The 18,770-nt window shown below is 41.0% G+C and overlaps 1 protein-coding gene across 1 annotated transcript in view; it reads right to left on the bottom strand.

Moving 5' to 3' along the window:
• Nucleotides 1-10,361: 10,361 nt before the first annotated feature.
• The window catches only part of BNC2 (basonuclin zinc finger protein 2), a 355,747-nt gene continuing 347,338 nt past the window's right edge, over nt 10,362-18,770 (bottom strand). The window contains exon 6 of the mRNA XM_065046180.1: nt 10,362-17,249. Coding sequence (XP_064902252.1) covers nt 17,234-17,249 — 16 coding nt within the window. The 3' untranslated portion in view covers nt 10,362-17,233. The remainder of the gene's footprint in view (nt 17,250-18,770) is intronic.

Below are 18,770 nucleotides of genomic sequence, written 5' to 3' on the forward strand. Positions count from 1 at the left end.
TACCCCAGCTAGAGTGATGAAAGGCCTCATTAGCATTTCAGGAAGGGTATTGTAGACCACGGAAAGTGTTGAGAGGGAGTACCACAGACCAAATATGGATGATCTATCATTTAGGTGACTCCCTTGTCAGTAGAATGACACTGAACTTCCCGACCTGAGACCTGTCCCCACAGCCCTAATATGCTTCCTGCAAAGAAGGCTTCCTAGTCGTCACAACATCATGGCAATCTGGTTACTTGCTCCCCTCCAGCAGGCAAAATGAGGCCAACTAGATAGTGTCTACAAAAAATGGACACAGAAGAGACTAAGACGTGATGCATAATGCCAGAGAGGATAGTAAAGATCTGAGAGCAGCTGCACACAATTCCACACCCACTTGAGATTTCAAATCTTTGCAGTAGTTTTGCAAAGCAAAGCACTCTAGCCTCAGAACGCAGTAGGACACAGGAGTATATTCACAAGACCAGTCTTATGACTGTAAGTAATCACAGTCTTGCCCGTTGTGTAATGTCATCACTGAAAAGGCTGGTTGTACTAATAGGAAGTGATGGCTGATCCCATTTAGAGAAACATTTCTAAGAAGCAACAAGTGGTTTAATACCAAGAGGACTTTTAGATTTCCACATCTCTTCTCCTGGGGGTACCTGTAGAAGTAGGCAATGGAAGTAAATGTTTGCCTTTTTTTTCTATTTTTTTCTTTTTTTTTTTTGTAATCACTGAGTACAGGGCTGCAAATGCAGTTGCATTTGTCCTATAAATCACATAATCACTCAATAAAAACAAGAAAGGTGTGTAGCGACAAGGGAGGATGAAAGAGTGGAAAATTCTGTAGCCTAATTATAGGAATATTGTGTTTCACCTCTAATTTGCGAACCTTCTACAATGTGTACGTGGTGATAGTCTTACTTGGCTCTCCTGGGATAAAATCAGAGCAGCTCAACTAAAGAAAAAGTTTCTCCAAATTTGTCCCCATATAAAGCTGGATTAAGTACACAGTTCTCATTGGTAAAAGGTGATTAGCATGCAGATCTTAACACGTCATTTACAGATGTTTTGCTGGAGGCCAAATCTTGCTTGAATTGCATAATTGTTTTCACCATTGTTAACTTTGGCTTCTCCCTGACACTCAATTTTATTAGAATGTCTTTGGTCCATAAGATACCATAAAGCCCCAGTAAAATATGGCCTGTACTGTATATGTTATCTCATAGACAGCAAAGAGTAAAACAAAGCAAAAAAAAATGAGTTGCTCCCAGCCACAAGAATTGTTATCTGTCAAGAGCTGCCAGTTCCTAAAAATCAAGTTTATACTATTCTTTTCTTGATCTTCCATTTCAAAGTCTAGCCCAGATGTGCACTGGTAGAAAAATCCTGTGGCTTCTCCCTTCCTGAACGTCCACCACAAACCACTGCGCTGCTGCTAGGAGAGCATGTCTGTACTAGCTGTACTTAACTATCCTCTGTATGCAAATCATCAGCAGCATGTGACCCACCCAGAACAGCCCCAGCATAGGAATGTTCTCAAAACCAGGAATCATTCCTACTGATCAGCCTTATTCAAGATTGTGTTCACACTGCGTCTCACTGAGAGCAGTTTCTTTGGCTACAGGTGAGTTCTATGGGTTTTGACCTGAACATCAAGCCCACTGCTGCCCAGATGACATGGAGTTTGGAGTGAGGATGTAACCAGGATTTTTCTGAAGTTCTCTTCAGTGCAGTGTCCATATTAAGTGACATCAGCCCTGATAACAAAAACCACTGTGTTTCCCCAAGCCTGGACTTCCCCATGTCCTTTCAGTGTCATGCCTACTAATTTGCTTTTCCTAACAAAGTTTCTATAAAGAATAAACAATCATAGAATCTGCTATGACTATTAAATATTCAAATTGAATGTGGTGTGTTCCGCCCCCCCCTCAAAAAGCATGAACACATATACATCCATACACTGAAGTAAATGTATTGCACGAGGAATTGCAATGGATATACAGTATTTCATAGTGAAGCGTCAAGCTTGCCTTCTAAATCAGATACATCATCTATTGACTCCAGCGCTGTAAGTCACCCTTTGAAACAGATGGCTTCCCTCGTGAATTAGATGGGGAGATCATCTACTAAATCATCCCCGTATTGAATCCAATACAGTATACCGCAAAGCAAACAGCTTTACAAAACAACCATACATAGAGGAGGTACTACAGTGTCTACCATGGGTTACTGCGCTCCAAGGGTTGGCCACAGACAATAGCCGGGCAGGTTGCTGGTGGCCTGCTTGTGTAGACAATGAGAAGCTAATCAAATGCTACGACAATTGCTCTGACAGATACTATCTCATAAACCTACTTGCAGTAGTTTAAGAGATAATCATCCCCTCCAGCTGCAGGGATGTGTGCCCATATTTCAGGTGCTCCAGAACACGTCTGGCGTATTAATTTAAACCACCAAGCTGTGAACTGGAGCAGCTGAGGTGCTGGCACACCCTGCTTTTTTGTCCATTTTGCTGACTCTGCAATGAGACTAACGCCAGTGGCAGGGATGGCACAGGCAGCCAGGGCGGTACCATGGTAAGCTGCTGGAACTTGATTTGCCAGGGAATGCCTGTCAGGGCCCTACGGGTACAAACAGCAAAAATTTTTAGTCAGGGAAGACATTTGCATAACGTACATCAAAAGAGGAACATAAAGACACACTTTCTCCCATCTAGTGGAAATAATAGAAGCTCAACCCCCTCTTGTATCGGCCACTTTCAGAGGCATGTGCTTCTAGAGGCTCATCCTCTTTTCTCTCTATAACCCTTGTCGCACAAATGAGTTTTTCTCATTCCTCACTCATGCCCTCCGTGAAAGACAGCAGTAGTCTCCGTGTGCTGTAATTGGACTGACTGGCTGACTGATTCCTGTTCTCCCCTCGTGCAGCTCTGGACACCTGGGAGAAAAAAGGTGGAACAACCAGCCACTCAAAAAAACCCCAGACTATTTCAAAGGTTAAGGAGTAGAGCATGTAACTTCTGTCTGTTACAGACGACTGGACATTGCAATTCAGATGTCTTGTTCCCAATACTTCCTTACTATGATTGTCACAACGATGACAAAGGATGGGAAAGGCAAGCCATTCTCATTAAGGATTTATAAGGTGGATTTTTGTGCGGAAAGTATTATATTTCCCTTTTTTTCTGAAGTATGACAATGCTTGGTTAAACAAGATACAGTGGTGTAGCTTAAACTGTCTGAAGCATGGTAAATGTTGTGCATATTCAGAAAACACACTGTGCACAGCCACATGCACCTAAGTCAAGCATCATTTTACCATTATCCTGGGCGCTGCTTGCAGTGGAAAGGGAATGCTTACTCTGCCTCAGTGTCAGTAGGTCTGAATTGACAGTGGTGCTCTTTATTGGATAAAAATGACCACTTTAGACAACCTGCAGTTAGTCTTGCAGGTCAGCTTCTCTCCAGCTCAGCACACTTTTTATTGTTGTTGTGGGCTTGTTGTTGTTGTTGTTTGTGTGTTTGTTGTTGTTGTTGTTTTGGGGTTTTGGTGTGTTTTGTTTGGTTTGTTGTTGTTTTGGTTTTTGATTACTTGTTCGTTTTTCATTTCCTTTACTCTCACCCAGAGCATGGACAAAGGAGCTGTTGATCTTGGTCACCAGTACCAAAGGATTTTAATATTTCAGTAACTCCACCTATTTATATGCTCAGTGAGGTGTCTTCCTTTTTCTTCCCTCTCCTTTTTACTAGCCCAGCCTGCACCAAGCCTTTATCTATCCCCACTCCCAATTCCAGTGTCCTGTGATTCTCCTCCGTGGGTTCCTCAGCAAAAGGGAAACATCCAGAAACTCCTCTAAATAAGGAGGAGACCATAGCACACACTCAGCTCTTGCTGATTTGGAACAATGCTGCTGCAGTGCTCTTGAGCCTATCTGTCATCTGTGCTTCACTATTTCAGACATGACTACAACTGTTTTTAATTATATTCCTGCAAGGACTAGCCAGAGTTCCAGCACTCCAGATAACTTACGGCAGATAAAGAAGTATGGTCTTCTGCCAAAAACGTGCCAGTCAGTGGCAAAATCACCAACTCCTCTACCTAACTGATACATTTATTGTATGACTGGTGCAACATGAAAGAAGGTAGAAAGGGAAAGAAAGGATTCACTAAAAAGCTCCTTTCCTTTTTGCCAACCTACAAAATATCAGAGGGCCAGGATCCAGGGGTTGCCATGTTTTCATGACTTCCCCTTGCTTGGAATTCCAGATAAGAAGAGATAAAAATAATGCAACACATCCAATAATAGAACCATTTTTTTAAGGTTGCAGGACATTTGCAAATATTATAATCCATAAAAGACTGTATTTTTTGAGGCCTGAATTTGACTCAACTTCCTTTCCAGTATAAAAGCACAGTTCACCTTATGTTGTCCATTGTTACCAGTTGCTACACTCAGAATCTTTGCCTACCCTAGGGATACGGTTTTTGTGAATGAAGGAATAAATAAATGAATAAACCCCTGCATTTAGTGGTCACTGCTTCAGCCTCCAGGGTCCCGGTAAGGCTGAAAGTCTTATGGTAGATGGAAGGTAGTCACTGCTTTAAACAATGGTCTCAGCCCTCTCTGAGCCATTTGGCACAGCAGTTAAAGATGTTATGGAAGGAACATGGTACCTTAGGCCTTGAAATGTCAGCATCTTACAGGTGCTGTAAGCTACACTGGCAATATTGTTGAACTGTGTTTTGTTTTCCTTCTTATTCCTTCTGGTTTTGCCTATTCATTTATAGGTTTAACATATCAGACAAAATACAAAACTTCTTTATGGTGTTTTTGCTGGCTCTGAAAAGTTGATCTACCAGGACTGGTGACTGATATATTGAATTTGGCCCTTACAGTAATTGTTTAAATGTTACAGCAGCTTTAACATGTCATCTGTTAAACTTATTGGTGATGCAGCTGTTCAGCGTGCAGTGTGGGTAATATTTACATGATTTACTGGGTGACGTACAGTTTTTGATTCAATAGTAATGTATTTGATTCAATAGGTGATGCATCTAATTCAACCGGGAGTCCATCTAATTCAAAGGTGATGCATTTGATTCACTAGCTGATGTACCTGATTTAGAAGGTGATGGATCTAGTTCACTGAGAATGATTCCAATTCCCCCATGCAAGGTATTTACTTCAGTGTGTGATGAATGAGCTTTAATAATAATACATGTTTCTCCGATAGTGGATGTATTGGCTTCAATTTATATCCCAAGCTTCCCGAATCTGGAGTGGAGTGACACCTTGCAGCCATGATTCAGGTGAGGATCACAAGCAGTGTGAAACATTAGCCACTAAAATAATGGGACCAAATTATGTGATAAAAGCTGTGCTTCCCAGATGAAATATTTTCACCAGATGTGATGTGGGGATACAAATGCCCTGTCACTGCTTTTATTGCTACCACAGTACATGACGAAAATCCCCAAATCCATTTACCTTTAGTGTCATTGCCGGGATTACATACTCAGTACTTATTTCCCCAGAGCTATGTGAGCTCTCAAATAGCGGCATCTGAACTAACAGCTCCACTCACCTCATTTTTGAGAGTGCTTCTGTTTTGTTAGAGGTTGGCAAATATTTAGCCCTCACGAAGAAGGGGAAAAGGGTGTTGTTAAAGAGCAGTATTACATGGGCTAAGGAGTGTGGAGACTCAGGCCTGTACAACGTGGTGCAAACCACCATTTCTACACTGGGATAATATCCTGGTGCAAATCTCTGGAAGCGATAGCTTCACAAGCATCTGTCCATTGTGTTTCTGCTGGCTGTTGCCTACCTTAGAAACATTTCTGAATAGGTTAGTCTCACTGTGCTACTTACCTTTGGCTCTGGCTCCAGAATTTGTGGCAGGATCCTCTCTTCTTTGGATGATAGCTGAGATATTTTGATCATGCAGGTTACATTATCAGCCACAAATACCGTACGTATCTTTGCTTCCACACCTTCAAAAAAAGGAGCTCTTGTTGTGTCTCTTATCTGTGCAGTGGCCAGCTCCAGAGTGGTGGATGCTGTTTATCACTTGTATTACAATGGGTGGAGAGCTCATTTCAGAAATTCTGGGCTCAGTCATGAAAGAAGATAGCTTGTGAGCTTGGGTGTATGTTTGGTTGACGTGCACCATGCAGAGCTACAATCCTGAAAAATTTTTTCAGTGGTGTCTGGAGCTCCATAAAGCCACTTTAGTGCCCAAAGCAGCCTTCTTCTAGTCCCCAGCCCAACTTTTGGCTGCTTCCTCCTTACAACCTTTCCCTACCCATATCTTCAGTGAAGAGTTACTCCTTCTGGGTGGCAGAAGCAGCAGCTGCAGCCTGTCCAATATATCTGCCTCCATTTTGTGCTCCCCTTGGAAGGGTTCCCAGCGCAAATGCTTCACTGGTAGTGCTCTTGTTACTGCTCTTTGAGGCATATTAATTTTATTGTGTGGGTGCAATTTTTCTTCTTTTACCCATGGCTGATAGATCTGCCTTTTAAAGACTACTAGGGAAATAAATGTCAGGGGGATGTATGTCATGTTGCTATATAAGCCAGAGCCTCCAAAAGCTAAAAACAATGTGCTAAATACGAAATTAGGTATCTAATCTTAAAATAAATAAATAAATAACAATTCTTTCACACTTTATTGCTCCAGGCTGTGTCTAGAGATATACTGAAGTTGTTGCAGGAGTCTTAAGTAGTCAGCTTTTTTCTGTCCACTGAGTCTTCAGGGTTGAGATTCGTGCACCTCCATTTGGTATCATACGTTCAGACAGAATACATTAACACATTAGTGTCTGATCTGGGGAAATAGGGCTGGTTTTCCACCTTTCATTCCTCTCTATATATTTCTTTTCCTTGCTTTCCTCCCTTCTCTCTAGCCATGGCAGTGACTGAAATCTGTCTTTTCCATTATGAGGTAATGCCGTGACATCCATCTGCTTCTCCTTAATGCCCAGTTAGTAAAATATGTATTCTATGCTCAGAGAAAAACTGTATTAACTGTCCTTTGCTGTTTTAATGAAGAAAATGAGGAGAAATACTAAATCTGGAAAATGGCTTATAGTGGTGGTGTCAGCTCTTAAATAGAGTTCAAACTTTGGATACTATTATACTTTGAAGGACTACAGATCTGCAATGACAAACAGTGCTGCAATACTAGGTAAGAGTTTTAATATTCTTCATCTCTTAAGTGGTTCCACTTGACACAACATACGTTGCCAGCCTTTGTTGAATGTAACACTGAGTAAGCTGAGCAGGCTCCACTTAGTGATGAGAAAACAAGCAAAATTCAGAGTCTCAAGTGCCTGCCTTTTTTGAAGTGACCTGGGTCTTTCAGAGGATCTAGAATATCAGGAAAGAAAGTACTGCTTCAGTTAGACTATCTGTATGTTACAGGCAGAGGCACGTCTGTAGAGGCAGAACAAACCCCACCACTTACTTTTCATGCCATCAGATACCTGCTCTCACCTCTGTCAGAGTCCTCTCCTGTCCAGAAGGATGTACATCCCAGATTTGTGTGCTGTGGAATTCTCCATCAAAATGAAAGGAAAACAAGCAATAGTTCTTGTTTTGAAATTCCACTCCTCCCCGCCCCCCCTTTTTTTTAGTTTTATTTTTAATCAAAGCATTTAGCCAGTAATTCTGAGGCAAAAATAGGCTACATTGCAATAAACATCTTGCCTGTCTGCTCCTGTGCAGACTTCAAGTGTTCAGGTATGTGCCAAGGCCCAGGCTTCTGCAGCTAATGTCATTTTATTTACAGGCAAATGCCATTTTCAAACATTCCTTTTATTGGGTAACAGTTGATAACTGGGGAAGAAAGGGGGGAAAAGGCACATTGCCTCAGGGCCAGGAGTGTCTATGTATACAGCAAATTGTTTTAGCTACTTTTTAAATAATTCTCCCTAGAACCAAAAAGCTGATCCCACCAGTGGACAGATAAACAGATGAATTTGTCTCAGGCTTGACCTGTGCCTCCCAGACCTCCAAGACTCTTTGCATGTTGTAGGTTTTCCAAACTGTAGACAAAACTGTAGACAAAATGCGTTCTGTCCTCTCGGCACAGAAGTGCCATAGGCACTGTCATTAGTTCAACACTGCCATTTTTACAATTACAAATGCTGCCATGTTGTGTAGAGGAACTGCAGCTGCTGCTTCTTGGGGTACTGAGTAAAGCATACTCCTGTGATGGCCCCCAGAGACCCATGCACAGCATAGTTTATTGAAACAGATGGAGTGAGGGAGAGATGCTTCATCGACAAAGCGCATTTTTCTAAATATAAGAAGAATGAAAACACAGCACTTATCACTGGTGCTTAATCTTAAATCCAACGAAGTTTGGAATGGGTGAGATGAATGCTGTGCTTGCCACGGTGTAATACACAAACACATAAAACCCCCTTCTTCATTCCTCCTTGATTTTTGATCACATTCACTGCTTAATAAACCCACAGGAATCAGCCAGGCTACCCCTATGAGCAAGTTGAGAGACAAAGCAGAGCATTTAAATCACTGTGAGATCATTCTAGCTATTCCCTTTGCCACCATGTAGTGGAAGTACAGTGCAGAGCTCTCACATTGCCTTTAGAGCTTCTTATTTTTGAAACATGGAATAGGCTACCATTATCTTGGGTGTTTCTGGGTCTTTCCCTTCAAACTGTCACAATATTCACAAACATTAGAGGACCAGGTCTGTGAGACGTGGAGATAATTATCATTCCTGTCTATATAGGTGAGGAAACTGAGGACAAATTGCATGGTGGTTATAATAGGAGCTAGTGGTAGAAACTGAAAATAAATTCTGCTTTTCCAGCCTTATTTGGGTCTTCAAAATCGATAGTTGCTCTGCCATGAGGCGAGAGCAACTCTGTGAGGTATTCATTGAGACTGATGAAAAGCAGCAGGTAACCCTTTCCTCTCTCCTGTGGTACATTCTGGTATGGGAACAAAGAACCTTTGGTGTCACAGAAACTCTGCCTCTCGTGCTCTTTCCTGTAAGGCAAGGGGGAATTTTCGACATCTTTGACACAAGATGCTTTGTGAACACTATGAATTTGGGGCAGGTGTTTATCAAAGCTCCTTCTTCTCTGGTTTTGGCTAAGCCTCACTGCTCTGTTAGTGCTGTTAGGGCCTGGTTGTTAGATGCTGGACTAGAACAGGTGGGGAAATGGAGTCTAAATCAGCCTGAAACAACACGTTAGAGCATGATCCTAAATTAAAGAGTAATAAAAGTATTATTTTCCTAGATTGCCTTTTTACTTTCTCAGGTCCCACATCTGACAACATAAACATCCACACCTGCTCTGAGATATATCATTACTGGGGCTTCTTGGGAATTCTGTGCTTTTGCTATTTGAGTGAGAGGATTACAATTCTTGGAACACAGACTCGGTCCATTCTGGTCATAGTAGCCAGGACTTCGAGCAGATTTAAGTCAGAACAGTATGACAAATTTCTGAGGGAAGAGGAGATTGAAAGGATGGCTGCATTCACAAGAACTGTAGGATTTTCTGGTGGGTGTCTTTCCTTGCAGCTATCCTTACTTGCCTGAGCAGGCTGAGTAAGGATATCAACGCTTAAATGGAATTGTTAGCCTGTTAGATTTAAGACATATCCCTATCAACAACTGCACAGCAATAGACCAAATGATATTTACCTCTGTCATACCAATAGCCATTGTCCCAGTTACAAAGATTAGAGTCGCACCTGAACTAAACAAGTTTTCCCGTTCTGCTTATAACATTTCTGTACGAACTGTCATCTTCTTTAAACTTGGTGAACAATTTGAATGGCAAAATAGCATATTTTCAATAGGAAAATTATCAACAATATTCTGTGTCTCAGGATAGTTCAACAAGCCAGCTGAGAATTTCCCTGGAGAATTTTCCCAGCTCTTGGCATAGGGGACATCTCAGGAATATGGCCAGGAGGCAGGGAGGAAAGGGGTGTGCACTGTGGCATACTCCTTGGGGGCTACTGTTTGTTAAAGCAGCCCCAAGGTTGCCTTTAATTGTGTTGTGGGCTGAACTGGCTCCTAACCAGCTGCTGGGGTGTGAGAACTACAAATATGGAACAGGCACCTTTCTTTCCTCCACCTTCCAGCTGCAGAAAGGACCGTTTGGCCGGGGAGCACAAGTGAGCCTCTTGGCTTATTTTTGCATCTCAGCTTCTCTACTGTGGTGTGTCACTGGATCCTAGCTCAGCCCTGGGACAGCTGTCAACCAAACAAGCTGAATATCTCACTTATTTGTGTAACTTACAGCTATTAAAAAGTGAGCTCACACAAACACATATATTAGCTTGGTGCAAAAGTTATTGTGGTTTTGGACTGTGAATTTTAAATCATTATAACTAGGCTCAAACATGTTTTTATTAATCAAAATAGGAACCATTACAATCAACAATGTTTTGCCAATGAGAAGTAAGTTTGTTATTCCTGTAGCATAAAAATCCATGCTTGAACTCTTGGAAAGCGTTTTCTACATCCTGCTGGTTGTGGGAGCATTTTCCCTGCAAAAAGTTGTCAAGATACTTGAAGAAGTGGTAGTCAGTTGGCAAGATGTCAGGTGAATATATCAGATGAGGTAAAACATTGTAGCCCCATTTTTCCAACTTTTGAAGTGCTGGTTGTGCGATATGCAGTTGGGTGTTGTGGGGAAGAACTGGGCCCTTTCTGTTGACCAATGCTGGCTGCAGGCATTGCAGTTTTCATTGGATCTCATTGATTTGCTGAGCTTATTTCTCAGATGTAACGGTTTTGCTGGATTCAGAAAGCTGTAGTGGATCAGACTGGCAGCAGACCACCAAACAGTGACCATGACCTTTTTTGGGTGCAAGTGCCAGCATTTTGGGAAGTGCTTTGGAGATTTTTCTTGGTCCAGCTGCTGAGCTGCTGGTCATTGCTGGTTGTCGTATCAAATCCCCTTTTTATCTCATGTCACAATTGATCAAGAAATGGTTCATTGTTGTTGTTGCATAGAATAACAGAAGATGACACTTCAAAATGACCATTATTGGATTTTTGGTTAGCTCATGAGCCTTTTTACATCTCTAATTTGCCACAAATGCTGAACAACCACAGAATGGTCAACGTTGAGTTCTTTGGCAACTTCTTGTATAGTTGTAAAGGGATCAGCTTCAATGATTTCTCTCAGTTGGTCGTTGTCAACTTCTGATTGCCGGTCACTATGCTCCTCATCTTCAAGCTCTTGTCTCCTTTGTGAAACTTCTTGACCCACCACGGCACTGTACATTCGTTAGCAGTTCCTGGGCCAAATGCGTTGTTGAGGTTGTGAGTTGTCTCCGCTGCTTTGTGACCCCTTTGGAACTCAAATAAGAAAATTGCTTGAATTTGCTTTTTGTCTAACACAATTTCCACAGTCTAAAACAAATATAAAATACATGTCAAGTAATAAGTCAGTAACAAAACAACATACAGTGAAAAAAGTGCATTAAAATTATGTATAACATAGCCACATTTATTCCAATATCAAATGGCAAATTCCATCAATGCAAAAACCAAAATTCCACAATTCCTTTAGCTCCAGCCTACCCACACAAAGTATTCTGATGTGGGTGTTCACATCTGTGCTTTCCAGAGCAAAATGGAAATGGACAGTAGGACAAATAAGACAGCAAAATATTCTATAAATGAGGTACCTATTCTAGGGAGGTGTTTATTAATCACAAAAAAGAAACAAGTTATTTTACCACACGCAAAGACAGAAATCATACCAGTCTCAATGTTTTCCCCACTCTTCTCCCTGCTAGGATTGTGTGCCTTCTTCTTTTCCTACTTTTTGGAGAACAACTCATTATATCAGTTTGGAGAAATAATTTTTTGCACAGGTGCTACATTTTGCATGGTTCCTGTTGAGTGAAAAAAAAAAATCTAGACCAACACCAGGCTTCTGTACATATCTGTGAGATATTTAATGAAAACTTGTCTTCTCAATAGCAAGTCCACTCTCCACCCTTTTATCCTTGTGGGACATGTGCTTTAGAAACAATTACACCTAGCAGGAAGCCTCCCAGTGTGCTTTACAGCATAGACAGATACCTGTCAGCCGCAACTTCAACCATGGCCTTTGGAATGTCACAGACAGGAAATCCAGTTGTTACTGAATAACCACCCACACAACTCATCAATCAGAAAAGAGCGATTGCCCAGTTTTCTAAGCTCTTCTCTGTCCTGTATCACTTGCTATCTTGTCATGGGAAATCATCTGCATCTAGCACTTATGCCTTAGCTCAACCAGGAGCTGTAGACAACAAAGTGGACCTTGCCTAAGCAGGCTTTGGGTGCCAGATGCCATGTGTAGCCAGCCCTGAAAATGGCAGTGTTATGGGCAATTACAACAAAGAACCATGTCAGAGAGCCAGCACTCCAGATTAACTGATTTAACACAGATTAGTGCAGAATTATAACACTTTCTACCCTTAATTTTGGGTTGCTTTTTCTACAGGTTTTACTGCAACAGACTTGCCTACCAGGAAAATAAGAAAAATACCCAGGAATTGTTTCCATAGCCTAAACTGTTCTGGCCACTTCAGGCAACTCTGCCAAAGTTTGTCTTACTACAAGCTCCATAAACTCTCACCTACCTCCACTTCATACCCTCCACCCGGCAGAGGCCCTGCTGCTTATGCTACACCCTAACACAGAGCTGGAGAAAGATTACGAAACAGGGAAACTATCCAGGAACAAAATTGCTTTTTTTTTACATCTTTCAGAGGTAAATAAAAAGTCAAGCCCATCTGACAATGGGAAATGGGATTCAAAGCAAAAATAGAACCCCACATTTTGTCAGATATCCAAGGTTTTTTTCTGATGAGAGGTTTTCATAAGAGCTATAACCCCTTTTGGTGGGGTTACATCACCATTTGATCTAAACCCCCACAGTAAGACTACATCTGCTACTAAGCTGTGTTGTAAATGTCTTTAATTTTTATATTTCATCTGAAGGGAGTTGTTAAAGTGGGTTTACAGGGTGATGGCTCTTTGAATAAAAGACATCAGGACTGAAGCAAAGCTCTGCATGACACTTAATTTTCACTCTAATAAGCCCTCCTAAAACATTACAAGATTTTGTTTTTCCCTGAACTTGCTTTCCCTTCCTGCATGATTATTCCTTTTTTTTTTTTTATTTTTCCTCCCTCTTTTTTTTTTAAGGACACATTTGAGGAGAATGGTTTTATTTTTGCCCAGATGACACCACTTCTTTTTTCACCCAAAGCCAGATGTGCTCCTCTCTCTGAGCAAAAGAAATCTCTCTGAAGTTTTTTTTCCAAAGCCATTGCTTTTATTTAGTAGGTTTGTGTGTGTGTGTGTGTGTGTGTGTTTTGTGATTTTTTTTTTCTTTTACTGTTCTTCTGGACTCTCGGGGGCCTTTAGTTTGACTTTTGTCTGTGAGGGTGGGAAGGGATCCTCCAATATGTTTGTGCTCAAATTTTAAGGTCCCTTTGGATGTATTCTTCAACACATGAAAAAGGCCCATGCTGGCTGAGCATAACTAAGTGTGGGACCCCTCTTGATCACCTGGAGGGGTCATTGTAGAGCAAACATCCTGTATTATCCTTTCCAGCCCCAAGTGCTTTTATTGACTCATTTTGCCCTGAATAAAAGACAAGTAAGAAAATGTGGAGTCCAGGCTTTTGGCATGGCAACTCAGATCTGAGAATATTTCCACATAGCCATCAAACCTGACTGGTTTGGTTTTTGTTTGAGGCTCTTGTTTTCATTCTGGAGAACAAAACAAGTGATTATGGATTGTGGACCTTGGTCATCCAGCAGAAAAATGCAAGAAAAGAAAAATCTGACTCATTAAATAAAAGAAAAAGAAAGCATAATATCGATATTTACAACCCAGCAAACAGAACGTAAAAAAACAGGAGGTTCATCTGGAGAACAATGTCGTCAAAATGCAAAGGCATTCTGCAGCAGTTAGAATGAAGGGAAATACATGTTTGTATCTCTTTGTGGGTTTGAAAAGATTTCAAGTATGTAAGAACAGCATGGGCCATGCTCACCAGGCAGGCCTGAACCCAGAATTCAATGTTGTAATTAAACCTGGGGTTTCGGGATTGTGGGATACACAGAAATTACCAGATAGATGAGAAGAGAAATATTTTTCTCTCTTTTAAACCAAGACAAAGTAACAAGTTTCCTAAAGGAATATTATTATTATTATTACAACAGTAGGGTATTGAAACCAAGCACTCAAAAGTCAGTAAATTTCATAAACAGATTTTTCCCGCAAGATTTATACAATCATATTGTGTATTTATTTTTGATTCACAATTTCATTGTGAAACGTACATTTTAATGGATTATGTTTGTCATTAGTGCACACCATAAATACAATAGTAATCATCAGATTCATACCTAGCACTCATGCAGAGCTGTACATAATCACAGTTCTCTACAAACATACTTGCCTCATGATCAGAGTTCAAGCGGTAATTCCTGAATAAAGAACAGTGGAGATCAGACTTGTGTAACACTCAGAACCATCTGTGCTCCTGGGGCTGTAGAGTGCAGACAAATGCCTGACTCCTTGCTCCAAGGTACTTTTTGTCTGGACTGTTTTCCTATGCCGGCATATTCATGCTTTCATTAAAATCAGTAAGAATAGCTGAAGCTCAGTTTGTGCACCAGTTCCCTAAAAAGGCGGGGGCTTACTGCCCATTTCTCAGCAAACAGAGTCCGTACAGATACAATATTAATTTGATTTTTAGCATAGATATAATCTACTTAGATTCAAGCTATTCTCTTTCATGCTGTCCTGTTAATATGCTTGGATATACACCCTTCCCCTGCTTCAGAAAACTTTTGAAAACCCACCTTTCTTCGAGGCATGCCAGGTGCTGAACTACTCCCCACTCTGTGGGTGTTCTTCCTCAAATTATTTTGTTTGTATTGAGTCGTGCCTTCGGGGCCTTATCTTGCATTCCTTGCACACCCAGTGTTCACTGAAGTTGATGGAGATAAAAAAGGCAGGCCTTTAGCTTGTGCTGGGATCTACCAAGACTGCTCCTAACTCTGCCTCTGGTGTGGGCTCCACCGTTCTAGTCCTGAGGACTGGGGATTAGTGCAACCTTTTCTGCGTGAGGTGTAGCCCCCCTTCCTGAGTTCACACCTTCTCTCCCCTGTGGTTTTTTTGGGGTGGCATCTGTGTACAATGTTGCATGTGCAGCTACCATGGTCACCTCTGCTTCCTGAATTCAGCAGGCATTAATTCTTGGTTTCTCAAACCACTTAGATGCTGCCAACCGAGATGCTGAAAAACTCTTACTTCTTCTACTTACCACCCTCGGAAAAAAAATCACTGTTCAATGTTTGTGGTATGTGTATTATATTATAGTCTTGGTGATTCTTTCACATCTGTCCTTATTAAAAACAGACTTAGCAAAGTTAATTAGGGGTAATTTGCATTCAAGCTATTCATTATTTACTTATCTTTGAACTGCAAACTGTAGGAATGCTATTTGTTCATTAAAATTCCCAATCTTTGCCCACTTTCTCTTTGATAGCATAGTGGTTAAAGAAAGTTGTGCTTAGCTGCTGACTAACCATTCTCTGCACACTGCAGAGATGGCTGCAGGCCATTATTTCAGCATTAGAAAGTAGTTAATATTGAATGCCATGAAGTTAAATTTGTGTTCATTTACTTATTATGTTGGAAATCAGTTGTTCATTCTGAACAAATTTCCCAGCACTACTCTCAGCCAAGCTCTGCAGACTCAAAAAACACATGGTAACAATATTGAGAAGGTGAGAAGGTTTGAAACGGGGAAAAAAAGAGGAATTAAACAGATCTCTGGAAAAGGCACTGCTGCCCTGTGTAAGGCTTACATAATTACCACAGTCACCACCCTTGTTAGTTCTTTTTAATAGCACAAGGAAAAAAAATATTCTGCTTTTTATTGTTACCCACTAATCTCTGAACAATTACATATCTGTTAGCTCCTCAGCAGCTCTTGCTGTGTGCTGTCTACATATGTTGTAAATTTAAAAGAGATGCAATGGCAATTGTTTTTCCAACAGGGAACAAGAAGGACCCATTTCTTAGTTACTCAACAGGGATTATCTTTTAAGCACCTCTTTGGTAACTTGGCTAGGCCCTGTCCAGGTTGTAGGAATGATACCTCCACAGTAAGAACCACATGGGCAAGGTGAGAAACCACTGTCTAGAAAAGCAACTTCAGCAGAGGGCTCAAGGCTGGCCAGATCCTGGTGTGCTGTGTGCACAGGGGCAGAACAGGTCTGGACATTCAGTGCCTGCTCAGGGGTTGCTACTTGACAATGTATCTGTTTGATTTTCCTCTTCCCATGCAACCTGAAAATGATGACATCTTCTAACGCTCCCTCCCCCTTCCCTCTGTCTCTTGAACTAATGAGCAAATAAGGAAAGAAAATTAAAGAATAAAAAATGTAAGCAGTGATAGGGTGAGATCAATAAACTGTGGATTGCTAGCACTGAGAGAGCCTGAGTAATCTTCTGCATATTGCATGTTGAGTTAACTTGCAAGAGAAATATGTTCCCCCTTATTGTCCTGTGTCTCATTGTGGAAAAGAAAGCAGGGACTGCAAATTAAAATACCCTTGATTTAGGTTCTAAAGAGAGTGCCCAGGAGTTCTTCCTCTATTGCCGTATGCTAGAAATTGAGCTGTCTGCACCATTACAATATAATGAGAATATTTTATTATTGTTTTCGGCCTGTGACTTCTTTTGTCCTGTTCCCCAGCCCCGGTCCCCCCAACAGAAAGGCCACTAAAGATGCTCTTGTGAGTAGCGTCAGCAAAGGACGCCACTGTACATTAGCATACAACTCTGCTGTTTCATGCTCACACTGCAAGACAGAAGGTGAAGGTTTCCTCAGTGGTAACTCATGTGATACTATACCACATGCTGGCAGAAGAGTGCTGAAGATCTCCTAAGCTGAAATATACTGCACTGGGGATTATTCACTGGGTACATATGGGCCTCAGAGGAACTCAGCTAGAAGTGGACAACTAATGACAGTGGAGTATGTTTATAGACAGGTTTGCGTCACATGAGCTTTGCACAAATAATGAGAAGGCTCTGAGTCACCAGTCCGGGGAATGTACTGCTCTTAAGGATAGTTCTTTTTCTTCCAACATGAGATATTTTACTTGGGCTAATGCTGGTGAGCAGCTATTTCCCCAAATCACAGAACAAGGGAGGAAGGGTGGAGGTCTCTTCAGTCCCAAGGGAACCTAAAAGAAAAGTTAGAACAAGAATGAAACAAAAAAGCTTGACAGGTTATTAATTTTATACACAGGCAGGCAATTCATGTGGAGTATGATCACTGTGGTGTGCACTAGGCCCACAGTAGAAAAAGGGTATAAGGAAGTTTAGGCAATAGAAGAAAACTTGCAGGAACAGAATATTTGGTATTTATGTACAGTTGTAGTTCTCACTCTAGCAAATACTACCCAGCTTCTACAGAGCTAGAAATGCTGTCCTCTTCTGAAGTTTGGATATGACAGAGAAGAAAGTGAGGAATATCACAGACTTCAAAGTAATTACTCAGGTGGGAACACATGTTTACACCTACCTTGCTAGGATCTGCCAAACCAAATTAGTAAGTTGAGTCTTCCTACCTACAGCTGATGGAATTGTATGGTGCTAATAGTCAGTTGTGAAATAGGCTGTATTTTTTCCTGCTTGTGGAAAGAAGAGAAACTTATGCTTGAAGAAGCTCGTTCAAACTCTGCATGTAAGACCATTTTCTCAGTGAATGGTGTCTACTTCTTCTTCTGAGCTCTCTCATGTCAAAAATCAGCAGTTTGTCACAAAGGCGAATAATGGTAAAAGGCAGCTGAAGAAATTAAAGAGTCTGCGTTCTGGATTTACTTATGTTTGCATAACAATAGACTACTTTTTAATCTCTTGAGTTGAGGTACTCTGGAGGGTCAAAAGAGAATAATTTAATTACCTCAGAGATTCACAAGAAATAAGGCTTCAGTGACGCCTAGGATCAGTTAAATTAATAGAGAATATACTTCAGTCAGAATGTTTGATGGTTATATGGTGAAATTCTGGTGCCAGTGCATTTCGATTGGCTTTGGTGGGGTCAAGATTTAGCCCTTGTTAGCTGTAAACCCAAGATGATGACTGAACAGGCTGATTCAGGTTACAGTTGAAGAGGACAGCACACTGCTTCCAAAATTATCATTCTGGAAACTACAGACTTGATTTTTCTGAAGTTAATTCCGTCGGTCAATGTATATGAAGCTACAGTCCTAAGACAGTCAAAGGGAAACAATATAAAATGCTAAATATAGTAGCATTTGAGTAAGGTGTGGTTTTGGTTTTAGGTTTTTTTTTTCTTGTGTGTGTGTGTGTTTTGGTTTGTGTTTGGGGTTTTTTGTTTTGTGGGGTTTTTTTGTTTTGTTTTGTTTGTTTGTTTATTTGTTTGTTTTAAATAAAGTTTTAAAAATTATTTTTAATATCTCAGGAACTGTAAGGTTCAAAGGGAAAGCCACGGCAATACACAAAAAGAAAATACCATGTAATAGCACGAGAAAGAGCCAGAGTCTGATCTCTAGGAACACAACCAACCCAGTGCTATGAAACAAGTTTTCTCTGGATTTACACCAAAATAATGCAGCACAGAGTGTAACCATTTGTTTTGTTATAAGCCTAAAACCCTATCACTTTGCTTGGACATCTCGTTTTGGCTGCAATTACACATGCATGCACCCACACGTATGTGCTCACATTCTCTTCAATAG

The sequence above is a fragment of the Columba livia genome, chromosome Z, assembly GCF_036013475.1.
Source record: "Columba livia isolate bColLiv1 breed racing homer chromosome Z, bColLiv1.pat.W.v2, whole genome shotgun sequence".
NCBI lineage: Eukaryota > Metazoa > Chordata > Aves > Columbiformes > Columbidae > Columba > Columba livia.